Source organism: Bactrocera tryoni, chromosome 3 (genome assembly GCF_016617805.1).
Source record: "Bactrocera tryoni isolate S06 chromosome 3, CSIRO_BtryS06_freeze2, whole genome shotgun sequence".
Lineage (NCBI taxonomy): Eukaryota > Metazoa > Arthropoda > Insecta > Diptera > Tephritidae > Bactrocera > Bactrocera tryoni.
This window is the reverse complement of record NC_052501.1, coordinates 508,324-526,811: the sequence shown is the minus strand read 5'-3', so window position 1 is coordinate 526,811 and position 18,488 is coordinate 508,324. Positions and strand designations below refer to the sequence as shown.

Genomic DNA, 18,488 nt, shown 5'->3' with positions numbered 1-18,488 from the left:
TTTATATGCATGAAAGGAAGGTAAATTTCCAAAGTTTATACAGCAATTTAGCGAGTAAGCAGCTTTGCAATCGATTTACTATCCCGTCATTGAAAGGAGGAAGAAGAAAGACTCCACCGTAGACGTGATAAAGCAGAGCGAAGTTTACTTACAAAATACTACCAACTACCATAAGCTTAGGTATTCTTCGGTTATTAAAATCACATTTTTATTTTTTTTTTTTATAAAAGCCGTCTGCGAAAATGTATCTCTTACTTGCTTATCGAAACGAAAGCTGCAGTTGGTCGTCGAAATAAAGACATATGTACATACATATATACCAACATAAGCTCAATTATTTAAGAGGGCTGGTGGAACACACGATCTCATATTCGCACATATTGTTTCCACTTTGTTATTTCTTCATTTAGGCAAGTACTGTGAAAAGCGCGCTTGCTAAGGCCACGTTGAAGCGCGTCAATTTCAAAGGAGCGAGTAAAAGCTCTCAAACTACTGTGAAAATATTTCCCTTTGCAAATATGAGTGTGTTTAGTTGTTGCAGTTGTGGATTTTGTCCCATCATCCCGTTGTTGTATACCTTTGACGGTCGGAATGTTGGCATGACTGCAGCCATTTCCTGTTTTCATATCCGCCGGGCATGAACCACTGCCACACACACACACTCACCTACTCGTACTCAAATATAGTGGAGTGAATAAGCGAATTTCAACATAACACTGATTTGGGCCCACGTCTCCCACAGAAAAGAAGGACGATATGACCAAAGATGTCTTTTGTGAGCGACTGGAGTGCACTTATGAAAACCGCCACGATATAAAAATTGTGCTAGGCGACTTTAACGCCAGGATGGGCAAAGAAGACTTCTGAAGTACAGCAGCTAGAAAATTCAGCCTCCGTGCCAAAACTTATCAAAATCGGTTAAGGCTATCGACTTTGAATGGGCTTGAAATATAGTTGTCGGTAGTACCAGAATCCTACACAAGAAAACTCATCAAGGCACTTGGCTGTCTTCGAATCGAAGAGTTCGAAAGCAGATTGATCATGTTATGATACCACATAAAAGGCAAAAGAACAGCTGGTACGATGAGGACTGCCGTGTCGCAGCGGAGAGAAAGCAGACTGCCTAACTCGTAACGTTACAATCGACCATAACACGAGCGGCATGCGCTAGATACCTGCAGACAAAAAAAAACAAATATGCCGAAATGCGTGAGCATAAAGAGCTTAAGAAGCTGGCCGACAGGGCTTATGCTACAAAATTCTTCGAAAAGATGCGGTGACTAACGGAAGGTTTCAAGATCGCAGCATACTCTTGTAGGAACCAAAGTGGTGATCTAACAGCTGCATTACCGGCCGAGCTATTCAAATACGATTACAAAGAACCGACAAGGTGCATGCATCAGCTTCTTTGCAAGATATGGTCTGACAAAGCATGCCCGAAGGTTGGAAGCTAAGTATGCTCTGCCCAATCCACAAAAAAGGCGACTCCACAATTTGCGCTAATTACCGTGAGATAAGCCTTCTTAATATCGCAGACGTTTTGTTTGCCACATCTTGTAAGCTTACTCAAGTTGTTTATTTATATTGTACCTGATGTCACGAATTGCTATTTCCCAATGAAATTAAGCGGACGACAATGACCGAGAAGAATTTATAAATTTCGTCACGTTTGTTACCGTCAATGATATTAACATAAACACACAATTTTTGGGAACCAGCCATGAGAGCTTTGGGGTTTGTAAGTGCGTCGTTGTTATAATTTCCTGGCCACTCTTTAAATGAAATAACACCGTGTTCAACGAACTGAAAGAATGCCTCCAACAATGCACGCAAACACACACACGCATTACTTGTCACATATATGAGACAGTTGGCAGTTCTAACAAACTTCTGCAATAAAGGCAAACGACTACCTTCTTGCCCACATTATTGGCTTTTCAGGCCAGCCAAATATTTCGCAAGCAAATATAGCCTAACATCACCATCCGGATAAGGTGTGTAGGGGCGTATGAGGGATCTACCTGCGATGATTGCTTGCGTACACAAGTGAATAGGCTGCGGAGGAGATGGAAAAGCTCTTATTTCCGGACTTCAATAGTTCGTGTTTACCTTTGCGTTCTTCCGATTAACCCATAAGTTAGCCCAGTGGTAAATTGTTGCCGGTCCTTGCGTTGACTGAATTAAGGTAGACATTTCAATAGCGGTTTCCGGATAACCCGAAAAATTCAGTGTGAAGACTTTTTGTTGTAATTTTCAAATATAGATAAAATGCCTCTCTGAATATTGTACGCTCCACCAGCTAACTCTAAAACTTCACTTGTTTGATTAAAAAACTGGAGGCTAACATTGAAGTATTTTTAATGGTTAAAACAAGTTTTTATTTCATTTACCATTTGAAGTGTTTATAAATGTTGTTTGTTTGGTTTGACCTTTTTTTATTGCTGGAAAATATAAGAAACTTCACTTAATTCCTGGTTTTTAAAAAAACTTGTATTGCTCGCCTTCACCATAAATGTAAAATTGTACTGACGACGACTGGGTTCTCATGCTACTCACATGTCGAACTGGCAGGAGAGCTAGAGCGTACCTTTTTCTGTCCGCAACACGAGCAACACGAGCGCACTTGCCTTCGTAAGAGCTTTCAATTATGATTGCAAAGCAAATAACAATTTGCTCCATATCCTTGTCTCTGGAAGTAGTTTGGACTTGTTATTTCCCTTTCGCATAAAAGATACAAACATTTACATGCATAATATTGTGTAAACAATTTTGAAATGTTTTCCAGCGCAGAAATTGCGCAACTAGAAGGATATCAATAAAGCGAAGCTAAAATGTGGCAATAGAAAGGCAGTTCAGAACGTCCGTCCGTGGGGAGGGGGTATGTATGTGAGCTCACCGAATGTAGTTTGCATAAGATAAATAATTGATTTCCCTTTTTAGGTAAGTGGTAGGTGTAAACGCTTGGGGTATTTGAAGAGGGGAGTGCAAGTGTGCGCAGAGTACCTAGAATGTCAGGTATATGCTGAAGCTACCCAATTTGATTGTCATTTGTAAAATTTTGTTTCAATTTGAAATTGAGTTGAAATTTCAAGTCCTCATTTGCGCTGCGGATGAGCTTGCTATTGCAACCGTTACACCCCCCACTCCCATAAACATCAAATTCAACACACTTTGCGCAATTAAAATGTCATTTTCGAGGATTGCTAATTCGGCTGAAGCGTACTCTGAATGGCGCAGGTGTAGATTAGTGTCAGGTTTTCGCGAGTCTTCAAAGCCTCTAAATTCAAGAATTATAGTAGAAGAGATATCTTTTAGCTTGCGATAATTACCTTCATAGTTGTTGTAATGAAAGCGGCGTGGACTTAAATCGCAATTAGTTTTCTTCCCTAATTTGCTAATATAATAACCGAAAGTCTGTACGCACTGTTTCCAAGGGGCTAACAGGCTGCGGCTGCCTTAAGTGGCATTACAGATTCTTGTGCTGTGATTATAGAGAAGGAAGCGAGATGAGAACTAAACCTAAGAAAAGTGGTGTTCGAAAGACTTGAAGGCAGTGATTTGATGTTTTTCTGGATTTTGGTAAAATGTTGCTCTCAATTGTCACTTGCTTTTGAAGGTTGAGAATATTGATTATTGAGTGAAGTTTTATTCATAAAACCCTGCTAAATGTAGTTTTGTAATTTTTCTGCGTTAGTTATTAAGTAACTGTGGCAAGTTTCTCGAGAAAGTATAAACAAAAAAAAAAACAATTTTGGTGTTTTGGAATTGGCAGTAGAGCGCGCTTGGCATAAAACTAATCTTTGGTCTTATGAACTTGCAAAAGGTGTGATCGAATATTCTCAATCAAACGGGTCTACCCGTTTCAATATTGATTGATGCCCAACAAAAAAAAAAACATAAAATTTCACTCTTTTTTTGTTTTTTCGAGTTTTATTATGCGCAAGTGTACCACAGGAGTGTAATAAACTGAACAATCCAAACCCGAATAACGCACAGCTAAGAGTCCAGTAAAGAATTTAGGAAATTGAAGAATAATTTTATTTGCAGTGCAATTTGTCCAGAGTTTGTTGTAATTTCCACAAACGGTTGGAAGTGATGCGGCCACAAAATAAGTCAAAAAGCTCACAGTCAACCAGAGGCTCGACCGGCCACGATGTCCACGAAATACTTTCGAATGTTCGCACTGCTGCGGCAATATTCTTGGTTGGGTAACGGGTAGTACAGAAACTTATTGAATACAAATTTAATTAAAGTTAAGAGAAAATACAAGTTTAAACGAATTTACATATTATTGAATCAAGCTGGGGCCCTTAAATATCCCTTCTTCAAAACAGTGGCTATTTGGGTTTCTTCATTATTCTCACTAATATCTCATTTAAGGATTAATAGACCTAACATTTCTGGATTAAAAAGGATTGTTGCACACATTTGGCCAAATGAAAAAGTTTTCGAACCAACCTATGCACCCATGAACAAAAGTTGGATACGCTTTAGTCGTTGAAGCACTTTTGTGTTAAAAAATTATATCACGGACAGAAAGCAAGCGAGAGTGGAAGTAGCACGGTCTGCGAAAACCGAAAGTAAATTAAGACAAAAGCGAAATTTTGCACACGAAGAGCAGCCTGTTATCCAGCCGACGTCCAAAAAGTCTTTAATAAGGCTACTATGTTTATAGATATGTGTGTATGTGTGAATAAATGTGCGTGTGCGTAGGTGTAGTGTGTAATGCTTTAATGTAATGAAATTTTGTACTTAATAAAACTTGCGGTAAAGGTTACCGTTATTGCAAATAACCCACAAAAAGGTGAAAGTGAAATAGCGAAGGAAAGCCGACGCAAAGGTTATACCACAGCATCTCTCCATATAATTGGATTACTCTAGCAAAAGTTGAAGGATATTGAGCCCTTACCTAGAAGATGGTGGCTTAAGTTCGAAATTGACTTATATTGATCAGTTGGGAAAGCTCACACTTACTTGGGAGTCCAATATCTGCGTACAGTGAAACTAGTCTTCATGCACAGAAGTCAATAAGCTGATATAATTTGAATGAAAACAAAAAGAGGCTTACTTCGGTTGCACCGAATTAAAATACTCTTCACAAATAGAAAGGACTCATTACAAGTACTTGATTTGTCATTTTAAATGACAGCTACTTATGTATATGCTGTAGTGGCTCGATCTAAACAATTGCTTTAGACATTGCACTGTTTCCTTGGATAATAACTCGAAGTCAAATATGTTTGATGAGATACCTCGTTAAATGAAAACAATTCTAAACAACCGATGTTGGGAATTACGACAAATAGCCAAATTCTTGCAGAGAAGTTTGCAGATTGATATCTCGAAAGCTGAGTCTTCGATGCTCATTTTGCAGCATCTTAACTTAGAGTGGCAATCCTTGAAGGTTGCTTTTTCTGTGACAGTGACCAGAAAATCGCCATCAAACCAAGTTTTTTCTTCAACTGTATTTTTTCCCTTCAAAAAGCAATATTTTATCAACACGCGAAGTTCTTTTTTTCAATTTTCCTTTTCACAATAACGAAAGCTGCTTCACCAAATGATGTATTTCACAAACTAATCATCCGACAGCTGTCATGTCTATACACGCGAGTTTGGAAGATTAGGGCTAACTAAAAATCATAAGGATGTAAATCTTGTAGCGCCATCTATTTGTCGTGTCGGGGACATTTCAATTAACTCGTTAATAAGAAAGAAAATTAGATAACAATGCTCTATTCCTATTTTGGTGACCATATACTGTATCTGGCACGTACCGGAATGAAATTTGCTGCCAGGTATGAGATACATAAAAGTTGAGCAAATTGTGCGCGACGCCTAAATGGATTCGCAAAAGTTTTATGCTCTGGTTTTGTTTTCGTTACACTTTGTTGTCTCGGTTATTAGCTGGCTTGGCACTGGGGGCTCATCATCCAGCAAAAGGCACTTTTGCCGTTGTGCCGGCAAATACTGCAAATGCTCAGTCGACACGCATACACCGTTACAAATTGGCGGCCATCTAATGAAACAAGCTGAAATTACCAGCGGAAATGTGTTCTAATGGGAAGCTAAGCGCCAGCGTATGCTTCACGACGATTCTGTTCAGCATGTTTTGGCTTATTTAAGACACTGGCAAATCTGTTGAGTCTCTCACTTTCGCTTGGGGAATAAACGCCTCGCAACCAAAAACCAAACTATTTACCAAATTATTGAATTCTTTCTTATTTATAGCTATGCATTTTTAATTAAAGTATTGAAATTAAGTAACAATTATAATTGAGTTAATTATGCTTAATACATTTTTGTATTCCGCTAAAAAGAAATCTAATTATTCTCAGTATTTTCTTCTTGCAGATATCGACCAATATGCCACGCGCTAAATGACGACGACACCTTTAAACGACGGATAGCGCGGGATGTATCAGTTTTGTTTGTGATATTTGCTTTCCCTGAGTTAAAGACGTACGTTAAGCTTAAGCGAGATTGTCGTAGACACCTATCTACATATTTTGTTAAATGAGTGTGGATTCACATTTATTCTTTATACCGTCTCTATATATTCACTTTTATAGATGTTGTGATTTATCTGATTTTTTTATTTGAAAAAGTCTTAAGTTGAAATTTCAAAAAACAAATTTTGAGTTTAGCGGTTTTTGAGAGCAAAAACCAAAACGAAAAAAGACAAGAAAAGAAACTACGAAGACCAGAACAACAATAATATAGACACTGTATAAGTAATTTAACATTAAAAAATTTGCATAAGTAAATAATCAATACGAAAGATAATTTTAAAATAAAATATAACTATAACAATACAGAATTATGTAAATAGAATATACAAAGAAAATAGGCTTTAATAACCTGAGAACGTAAGAGCAAAGTGATAACTATATATAGCGTACTTTAAAGAAATATCCACCAAAACATCCCATCGAGCATATAAAAGACAAAAATCTTCAACTAAATCTGCCCAAAAGTGTTCCCTTAAGCTCTTGTCCGTCCAGATATCAGCAGCAGCAACTCAATCGCAACTGTAGAGGCGGAGAGTGTGTGAGATTCGCGGAGTCACCATGTCACATGGGGGCGGCCAGGAATGTTTGTGATATTTCCAGCTGATGAACTCATTTTGATGACATATGGTCCCGCCATACCACGTCTAGCACCACGACCAACACTCGACTGTCTGCGTGAACCCGAAGTGCCAATAGAAATACCACCAAGATCATTGCCACCGCCGTTACCATCGGCAATCGCCACCACCACTGATACAAACAAATCAACAACTAACAACAGGGCCGTAACCGCGGTTGCCACAAACAGCAGTAGAACTGCCGCCAGTCAAGGTGTTAACAGTAGTAACGTCAGCAGCGCCAACACCACTGTACCAGCACACAACTCGTCTGCGTCGCGGACCTTGAATAGCGGCGCGTCCGCCGCTGCGCCAGTCTTCACCACCGCCTTCACCTACGATCCCAGCCAACCAGCCCAACCCACTTCACAGCAAGCCGCCGCGAACTCCCTACCGCCAACGCCAACTCGTCGCAACTCACGCACATCGCGCATATCCCTGACACATTCGGCTTCGGCCGTGCCTACACCGGACGCAGCCGCCTCCAAGCGTTCGAGTGTGCGGAGCAACAGAAGCAATCGCAGTGCACACCAACAGACGCCGCCGTCACCGACGCAACTGCAACATCAGCAGCAATTGTTGCTCTTGCAGCAGAAACAACAACAAGATTACCAACATCAGCAACTACTTCTACAACAACAACAACAGCAAGAGGAACAGTTATTGCGACACTTGCAAATTCAGAAGCATAACAGTATTTCCAAACGACTCAACAACTCAGCCACAGCCAGCCAAATGCAGAACGATGCGACAGACAGCTCGCGTTCGATGCAGGGCCGTCAAGGTGGGCCAAGACCCACGCTCGAGCGCAGTACAGCTATACGCGGCACCACACCGCAACGTGGTCCTACGCCGCAGCGCGGAGCGACACCACAGCTCAGCTATGAGACGGAACAATTGGATGAATATGCGGGCGCCACATCACTTGGAGGGGGTGGTGGACAACTGATTAGTGCGCGCGACCGTAGTCCAAGCGTATTTCTCGAACCACCTTCGCCCGATCCAACACAGATTATTTATGGCCCAGGCTGGGGTCGACCGATGTCACCGATGGATCTGCCACCAGAACCGCGGCCTAAGTCCCCTACGCCAAGCAAATCGTCTCGTTTGCGTCCAAAATTACACCTGCCTTTGGGCAGACTAGGACGTTCTACCTCAACCGATCAGCGCGAATCGAATCGCTTGAAGGAAGATCTACAACTACTTGTCGATAACCCAGTCTTTAATTGCGAAAATTTGCGACAACGCAATTTCGATGCGTTCTTCGAGTCGGGAGAACCGAAGTATAAGTTGCAGCCGATGACGCCGAACTCGGCTCCTACCGGATCTCTATCGAGTGCCAGCAGTCAGTATTCGCCGCAAATAGATGGGCGTAGCACAAAGAGTGCCAGTGGAGGCGGTGGTGGGGGCGGTCTGTTTGCACCCACTCCAAATGAGGGCAAGACGGCGATGAACTCGCGATCACGTTCCACCGAGCAACCAGTGTCACCGAACCGCGAAAGACGTGCGGCGTCCGTTAGTAGTGGTGTTGTGCCCCAGAAAGGTGACAGGTGCCTTCAAAACACACATTCTTTTACAATAACTAATCATATTAAGATTTACAGTTTTGCAGTTCAAGAGGCTTTTCTAAAATAAAATAAAAAATAAAAATAAATAAATAAATTGAATTCAAAGACCGATCATTGTCAATCAAAAGAGATTGCTGAATTAATAGTTTGAAACAGTTAAAGAGAATGAACTGCGTGCATCAAAAAGATTTGAACGAAATTCGGAACGACTTGAATCTAACCTCAAAATTTGTTACTCTTTATTGCTTTATTTAATTAACCGCTAAATTAGTCTAACTTTGATTTGCTTTTTTGTTTGGTGTTGTTGTTGTGTTTTGCCCCACTAATGCAATGCTTTGACAAAAAAACAAGGTTGCCACATACCAAATGGAAGCGTATTCTTCAAAGAATACCGAAATGCTTTTAATGGGAGTGGGAATGAGAGGGTGGTATAGAATGACTCTGCGGAACCGCTTTTATGTAGCGTAAAGTTTTCATATAAATTACTCATAAAGGCAGGAAGAAAAGTGCGCAATGATAATATTTTGAGAACTGTTTTATGGTTAGACCTAACCTTCAAAGCAATCTGTTGAAGTTCTCAGCTGTTTGCGCAAATGTCTTCTGGGGTACAGAAATTCGAGTTAATCATTTGGGGATTTTGATCACGGCTAAGTGAATATTCCTCGAGCTCTGTGCTGAGCGAACCAACCATTCGTAAGGTTAAGTTGAATTTTGCAAGCGACCCTCTCTGGGTTATAAATTAATGCCAAATACTCTTTGTGTAGTTTTTCGTAAATGAGTCTCCAAATATGAACCCGGGGCTGTAGTATGCAGTTTTTAGGAGCTGTCCACATTTTTCTAAAATATTTATTTTAGTTACTTTTATCAGAATTTTAGAGGTCTTACTAAAAGAGTACCAAGTTAGGGGTCTACAAATTTCTCATGGTTTGGGGACTTGTCACTGAGAACCAATGTCGTTGCTATTGTATTCTATAATTAGTGCCTTGCGTCACACAAGTGGAGTTATTTAGTATTGTTGCTTTCGTAATTCGCGCCGACTGTGCACAACAAAGCACACATGTCAAACACAAATGCCAACGCATGTACTTACATATGCACAAAGTCCCCTTTACGCTCCGTGGGGGGCCACAAAAGCGCTGTTACATTTTATTTGCGTTGCTATTGTTGTTGTTGCAGTCGACCTGCAGCTGTGTTATGTACCTGTGCGGCATGTTATGCGCGCATTTTTCACAATGTTTACACTTTGTTCGGTACATACACGAGGGCCAACGAAAGGTACGTGACGAGACTCCGGGGGCTGCCACCCCCCCTTGAACACCCGCTTCCATGGCAAAAACATTGCTTGCACCAATGCAATTCGGTATTAAAGGCAGCGAGGTTGCAGGAGCACGCGCATGCAACATGTAGACAATACAACAGCAACAACGAGAAGCAAAAACAATAGTAATAACAGTACAAACAACAAAAGAAATTGAATTCGTTCAAATGAATTTTCATTGCAGTGACTTTCTGCGGCGACTGACTTGGTCCCGAAGCGCGAAGCATGCGAATGCAACAACAATATGACAATATAAAATAAAATTAACCGAGCAAAGTGTGAGTAGAATATGGCAAGTTGGTTGAAAATAACGCCAAAACTATTCAGCATAACTGCCGCGCTTGGCTACGGAGCGACCCGGGCGCCAACTTTAGTGGCAATACTGCCTGACACATCCGCTGAGAGCGTGTCACATGGCTCGGCCAGTTGCTGTAGCTAACTGTTGTTGCGTGCTTAAAAACTTCGGCGCAAAGTGAATTGCAATTGTCGTCTCGCACAACCCCCGTGTCCTTCCGCCATTCCGAAGTTAAGATGCAATGGATCCCTCTTAGGGGTTGCCTATTGCTGCAGAGGTAGTTTTTCGCTGCCATTGGTCTCTGAAGGAAAATTGTTCGTGATATTCCTTTAGGCGCACAGCATGTATTCGAAAATAAGATAACTATCCGATTTTAAGTAAATATGTATACAGAGATTTTTCAGAAATGTTGCTTCTAATGTTCTTAAAATCTGTGAGTTTACTTAATCAGCGGTTCCACTCCAGCTCAGCTCTTGCTTACATGCTTAAGGTGGTAATATTATATTTTCATAGAAATCTCGTATTCACAATTCCATGCCTCAAATACAGTGGAAAATATCGAATTAATGTCAGTGTATTTGACAGCGGGTTGCTCCCCGCGAAGGAAGCCAAGTAGTGTGGGGATAAAGGTAATAGTTTCACATTTCATTGACGTAAATCCCAACAGCTTTCGCTGATAATTATCAATAATTGCAATTAATTAAGAAGCGTTGTATCGAACATTGTGGCATTTCGCATTTTTAGAAAGTTCTATGGCGTCATAAAATATAATAATGCTGAGGCTCATCGCACATTTTCCATTTTGATAGAAAAGTATCCAATTTTCAATTATGTGTAGCATATCCCTAGGCTTCGCAAAATATTTGGTGCTCAAATCGCTCACAGAGTTGCATGGTAACCATTTCCGTTTTTTTGTAGGCATTAACGGTTAAGAACTTAAAACTTTTTTGCTTCACGAAAGCAATTTATGGAAAATCAACGTATTAGTTGGAACTAAGCAGAAGAGTAGAAGAGTTTAGAGAAGCTGAATTTAAAGGAATTGGATGACGCAAATTATTTATTTTCGTTTCCCAGTTTTTTGTGCCAAGACCTTTATTAATTGTAATATTTTTTGATCTGCTAATTAATTCAAAAATCCTTATCGACTTTTTTGGAGTCGCCGGAAAAAACTTATATATTTCTGAAATAAACTAATTAAAACTCCGTTTTTTATCTTTTATATATTAAAATTACAATGAATTTTTGGAAGTTTATTTTACGAATTTCAAACACGGGTTTAATTTGGACATTTATTTTATTTATTTTATTTATTTATAATAATTCATATAACAAAAAGAGTTTTTATTATATAAATACATAAACGCAGCACTGGCTACGAGGCCTTCAGCCGTCTTGTAATTATAACTAGGTGAAAAATTCTAATTGCTAAGGGTTAGTAAAGATGTAATTTGCTTAAATATATTTTAACAAATCGTTGGTTTTTAAAAATCTATATACAATCATCACGTTTTTTTCTGAAGGTTCACTTAGTAGTTTTATGAGATCAATGTTGCCAGAGTTGTGGGCTGTTGAGTGAAGCATCGGACAGAGTGTGAGTAAGTGTTTGATAGTAGCGGTGTCCTCGCAAAGGGGGCAAATGGATGGGCTTTTACCCGATAGTAAATGGGCGTGTGTTATGATAGTGTGTCCAATCCTTAATCGAGTATATGTCTTCATTGCGCTAGTTGGAACTGTTGACGAGTAGATTATACGATTTCTGGCTGGGTTTATGACCGCGTAGTGATGTTTAAATGTTTTCCATTCGCTTGCGTTTTTTTGATGCCTTTTGTGCTTAATAAGGTTAAGAATGTCTTGCTTGGATGAGACGTAGTATGTTAAGGCAGGAGTCCTGGCTACATTTTTCGCAGCGAGGTCTGCGAAGTGGTTGCCTGTAATACCAGCATGGCCAGGGATCCACATTACTTGGATTTTCTGAGGGGTACCAATGACCGCGTCTCTGATTACTTCTATTATGGGATTGCGATTGGAAGGAGACGTTATTGCAGACATACACGATTTGCTGTCTGTACAGATGAGGAACTTTCCTTTAGTCTTTTTTGCGTAATTAACTGCATGAAGGATAGTTTAGGGAAGAAGCCAATTGCAAATAATTTCTCCTGTGACAGTGACAACTGCTAACGAAGTGGAATCGGTGGACTTGGAGCCATCCGTAAACAATAACTTCCAGCCATTATTTGTGTAATTAGATTCCAGTTCAGCAAAGGTTTGTTGAAAGACTTCGTTTGGTGTGTTTTGCTTGGACAAAAACATAAGCTTATTCTGTAGTATTTTATCATTGATCAGACAGGGAGGATGTCGAGTGGTGAATTTGCGTGTTGCGTTACGGACATTTATTTGGACATTTATTTGCCACAAATCCATAGAAAAGCCAAGGCGGAAGCTTTCGCATACATTTTTGATTTCGATTTTAAAAATTCATCAGTTAACGCTTCAATACGCGAGTGGGAAATCGCACCCTAAACACGCCTCGCCGCCGCGAGTTCATTCATACTCTTCCTTATTCGTAGCTGGCATTTCCCCCGCGGCTGTGGCAGTTATGTCTGTGAACGCATGCGTTTGTGCATTTTAAATTGCGGACGGTTGTTTACCTTCGACATTACGAATTCATAACAAAATTAGAAGGAGCATGGTAAGCTTGTTTGTATACATATTTAGACTTTAAACCGTCGGATGCGGCATTGAGCGGCGTTGCCGTTCTGCGCTTGATAATTGTCCTTAGCGTCTGCTTAGCTGTGCTTCGGTTTTTGCATACTCTTCCTCTCTACACTCCGACAGGCTGTTTGCTTCAGATTGACAGACAGCTGTAAACAAGCATAAGAACCTCAATTGAGGCATTCATGAATAATTGATGAGGTACAGCAATGCTCCCTTTGAGAGGCACTCGAAGGAAAGGAAGGGCCGAGCCAGTAGTAGCAATTATCTTCGGCACACGGGCCGTCACAGCTGATTGCCCTGCCATGAAGGTCATTTGCTCCAAATCACACTGTTGGGGTGCGACTCCACGCTTTAATCCGAATAAATAAAATAGAAAATGAAGTGCGTTCAATAGTGCTAAAAAAGACTCCAAAAGTAGTCACAGTAGAAGCCACCGCCTTTACGAGAAGCGAGGTGTTTCCGCAGGTAATAAAACTCCTAGTTTTTGACTAGAAAATGCTGGTTCACCTAAAGAGTCGAAAGTATTGACCATTACATGAATTCTGCTCCTAAAAATCGTTTTCAAATATTCTCCTTTGAATATTGATTTGAAATATTTTCATCTATCCCACAACGCATGATTTTAGTTTTTAAGTTTTTGCGCATGATTTAGCTTTGTTGCATGGTTTATATGTGTGTTCCTTAATAAGCTTAATTTATTAAAATACAATTTCTTAGTTTAAGTATAATTTCCATTTTATTTTCTGTTTTTGGTTTAGTTTTCGTTTTTAACGCTCAGAAGCACCAATTCTCTCACTAATATATTGAAATTTTTTACTCCTTTCGCTCTCTCTACACACTGAAATGGTTCAACCACCTTCGCTTCAAACTTCACTGAACATACTCAACATCCACCGGGACTTCGGGTGCCAGCAGATTCTTCAACAAAATCTTCAAGTGGTCGAAAAAGTCGTAGATTCTTTGGGTGGAGGGGGCCACGCAGTGGTTCCCTTGGCCCGCGGGCCGGAATGGCTTCCTACAATGGGGTGCTAAAGGATTACGGACACAGCAGTTTGAATGAGGCTTTCAAATCCCAAAATAATGTCAACTTTAAGTTAATCAAAACAGGTGAGTCACACAGAAATACATTTCGGTTTTCATCCATTTAGCCAATTTGTAACTGACTGTAAATAATTATTTGTAATGTAAAGGTTGAAGAGTGAAATGGTTCGTCTCTGTACCTAAACAGAGAGTATTAAGTAGTGTTCGAGATAAGTTTTTATATTAATATCATACGAGTGTTTCGTTCTGAAGAAGCCAGGGTTTTTCTAAGCTTCAAAGTGACTCCAACATATTGACGAATTTAGCCTTGTCCAATGCAGTCCCTTTACTAGCTTCTGTTACTTGGTGTTTAATATTTTTGATATACGATGTGACTATCAGCTATAGTGATCTGATAAGATAAGCTGCGCGCAAATAAATTTCGATAATCAAGCGTTTTATTATTATTTTTTTGTTTCCATAATTTATGCGCAGTTCTCACTGTGTGCTTGCGTGTGCGTCTCATCGTAGGCTATCCCAAACCGAACTGTCAAACCACACTTTGCCCATGTCAATTGCGATACATTCGCTGCCTCAGTAGAAAGTTTATTCCCTCCGCTGCTGTGTTGCCAAAGACCCATGTGGCCACAGTCGCGACGAGGCAATTACAAAGCGGTGGCAAAGCTCAAAATTGCCTGAATACCCCGAGGCGAGTCACAGCTTTACGAGCGGATATTGTGCTTTAGCACGTCAATTATAGAATTCGGTCGCCGGTCTCCATGTTTGCCCACTTCCGCGAGTTTAAATACATAATATGTATATAATTTGTAAATGTGTGGACGATTGGAGGGATTTTGGGAGCAGCATCAGTTTTGGAGCTCAATAAAATCTGTACAAAGAATATGAAGCATAAGAAATAGTGTGTGAAATTAGCAAGCGCTGTAACGAGTGTGGCAGACGTTGAATGTATGAATCCGAACTTTGAGTAAGAAAAACTTTTCTTGGAAATACTTTTAAGATATTCGTTCGTTTTGTTATATATAAATGTTGCTGCCGTCTATAATAGAGGTTTGGTATATTTCACAGTCAGTTTTTGAGTTGAAATAGATTAGTTTAGGCCCTTAGTAATGCCAGATGGGAGTTCAGTTTAGTTTGACGTGAAGTATATGTCAACAGCACGTCTAAGTTTCGTATTTCGTCTAACCCCTTGAACTCCGAAACTCATAGATACTTAAGGCGAGTTCTAGATAGTCCTGGACGCAGGAATAAGCGGTGTTCTAGCGTCTCTCTCATGCCAACTTCACTGCATTTTTTGCATGTTTTTTCATTATTTGCGCCCCTCCGGTTCGCATGTGATGCCAGTAGGTTGTGACCTGTCAAGAGGCCAACAGCCGTCCGGCAGCCCTTTCGAGACCGCGTAAGTAAAAAGCAAAAGTTTTCCTGCGTAGCTTTTGCCAATGATCTTGACGATCCTGCGCGTACTTAAGGCGTTCCATCTCGCTCTGATCCCCCTGTCAGCCCTTTCGGAAATTTCATTGTTTATCATATGTAGCCGCTTTTCTATTCAAAACTTATTGAATAAGTTTCGAAAACAAGTATTTAGTTGAAATTACTAGTTTTTTTAAATTTGTTTAGACTTTTTGCAGCGACAAACTTCAAATGTAGCAATTCATTGTAGTCTTTAATACTGACACTAGATAGCTAAACATTAGCATATGTCTTATCTTGATATGATTTCAATTTTTTTTCAGATTTTCACTGAAAAATGAAAAAAACATTCCATTCGATATTTCACTCAAAAGTAAACATTAGAAGCAACCCATGGGCTAGCATTACTGAGTTTTCCGGGGTGCATAAATTCGAAATAGGTCACACTTCTTTACAATCAATTCCATATTCTACCAGCGCCCACCTTGTATGTTTTGGATAAGAGAGTACTCACTTGAATACGCGTCTGCATTTTTCGACGTGTTGGGGTTTTTGGAAATTTTATTTCCCGCTTGCGCTGCGCACTTTGCTATCGCTTTTGACTGCTGTAATTGAATGTAACCCAGATAGGGCTGCACGTATGTAAATTATACCGTATGTGTATGTATGTGTGTGCAATAGGTATGTTTGTCTGTTTGCCGGCGGGTTCGTCAGTGTCTGTAAATGACAAATTACAAGGTTTTGCTTTCGAAATTGTGTCGCTTGGCACAAAGGGGACTTCACGTCAGACAACCCTTTCGACAAAATGTAACTACGGGCTCCATTTGCATTAGCTGGTATACTATATATGTATGTTTGGATATACGATATACTATAAACACTATAGAGAAGTGGAAGCTATATCCCTGTTATGTAAGTAACGGCACGTATTGACTACAATGTTAGTGAGTAAATATGTACTTTTATAAATGTGTGTGTAACTTTTGATTGCCATCGATTTATCGCTCTCTTTATTGTTATTATTTATTGTTGTTGTAGTTGTTTAGCCTTCATAACACAGTAAAAGCAAGCGCATCGGGTATTTTCGATCATAAATCAACTCGAGAGTAGAGAGCAAACTATAAAAGAGCACAAAGTGATTGGAATCCAGCGGGGAAAAATCAAATTCGTCAAAAGAAATCTGATTTCTAACTGGAATTTCTTGCTTGAAAGTTAACTAGTTGGCAAAAGATATGTCCTGCAACAACTACGCAGCTTTTTGTTAGTGTGTTTTCGCCGGATCTGCTAGCATATCTATAATCAGTGGTGTCATTGACTAGATTCAGCGTGAATTCTTTGGCAATTAGGGAAAAATACGAAAATATAGTCGTCTATTCGGGCGCATAGTATGTGAATATGTGCCGTAGTTACAACAAAAACTGTACATAATTTGACATTTGTTTCGTTAGATATATGTGTCTGTTTGTAACATAATAGCAGTTAGGAGGGATTTCGAGGGATTACGTGGCATTATCTGTTGACAATGCAGACACGGGGGAGGGCAGACTACCACATTTGTATAACGGGAACCACATATACTACTATAATACAGAGTATGCCATATGAAATTAGCGCTTTATTGGTTTTGATAATCGGTTTATGTACTCATTGTGCGCTGTGTGCCTGTAGGAAATCGAACATACTATTCAAACCCCTGCAGAAAACCGCTTCACTTTGTTTTAGCCATTGATCAATGGTGATTGCACGAGTATCGCCTTCACTTTCTGTTAGTTAACCGATTCAACTATTGCAAACATTTTTTAATTATTATTTTATTATTTATTTTTTCAGTTTTCCAACTAACCAAGCCCCAGAGGTATACCTTGAATATTATACAAGAAGTGGCTAGTTCTTAAAACAAATGTTTCTTTGAAAATTTCGTCTGCATATGATTTGTACACACTATAGAAAATATTTATATGAGAAAAATAAAAACAAAATAAGAACAAAACTGTGTAGTCTCTGATTTAGTTACTATGAGAAAAGCGAAGTACTTACCAAATGAAGTTTAGTAGAGCCTAGAAGATTTTTCGTTTTTGTATACAAAAATGTTAGACGCTTGTTTGTTTTCATTGATCGGAAACTGTTACTGAGACCAGTTCTTGGCGAACTCCAGCGTTTTAGCCACTACACAGTGGTGGCCTTCAGTATGAACTGCCACTATCGCCACTCAAAAATGATAATTTTACCACTACACTATTGCTAATGAACATCTATTAATTATAGCTTCTCTTTGAAGCCCTTTTATGAGCTGTGAATAGAGAAAAAGCGCCGCCTAATTATGCATTCAGCGCCAAAGTGTGGGCGAAATCTTCAATTAAACTATTAAGTGCTTGTTATTAAAAGTTTTTAGTTTGAAAAGCACTTATGCCACTTTTTTAGCCGGCCGCGTTAAAAAAAAAATTGAGAGAGTCTTCCAACGGCTTCTAACAGCGGCACATCAATGGAGGTGGGAGAAAGAAATAAGCGGCAAAAACATGAGAACTAAAAGGTAAACTTTCTATGTCAGTTGCACTGAGTATATGTATGGAGAGCTACCGATTCGAATGCTCAATCAGGCAACGCCGATAATGATGCGCTTTGTATTGACCTTTGAAAACGAGCGAGAAGAGCCGTTCGCGTGTAAAGTGAGGAAAAACTTTTTGCCCATCTATTTTTAACGAACAGTGGAAATTTTTAATGAAGAGTTTGCGAAACGTGTAAAGAAAGTGGCGCAGGAAAAGATGAGAAACGGCGAAAAATATGAGAGCGGTGAGCAGCAGCGGCTTTCAAGTGTCGTAACGAAAGGCAATGTTGACATTTTAATTGAACGCTCCGCCGATCCGAGGGTTTTATTCCTTTACTTCAGTGCAGTTTGCTTTTCCACTTTCATTATCCCGTTCAAAGAACAACAGTAACGGTCAATATTGATATTTGGTTAGCGGCTGTTTGAGCATTTGAGCAAAAAGTGATTAGCAGAAGATTGAAGCGGTCGGCACA

General features: G+C 39.8%; 1 protein-coding gene and 1 long non-coding RNA gene across 3 annotated transcripts in view; both read left to right on the top strand.

The window, feature by feature from the left end:
* Positions 1–6,596, top strand: part of LOC120770333 — a 39,234-nt gene extending 32,638 nt beyond the window's left edge. The window contains exons 3-4 of one of the 2 annotated variants that reach the window (XR_005704928.1): positions 6,352–6,459; positions 6,570–6,596. This is a non-coding gene — a long non-coding RNA (uncharacterized LOC120770333). The other variant, XR_005704927.1, reaches the window with a different exon arrangement.
* Positions 6,597–6,703: 107 nt separating this feature from the next.
* Positions 6,704–18,488, top strand: part of LOC120770332 — a 171,413-nt gene continuing 159,628 nt past the window's right edge. Inside the window, 2 exon segments of the mRNA XM_040097727.1 lie at positions 6,704–8,669; positions 13,938–14,129. Of these exon segments, the coding sequence (XP_039953661.1) occupies positions 7,091–8,669; positions 13,938–14,129 (1,771 nt within the window). The 5' untranslated portion in view covers positions 6,704–7,090.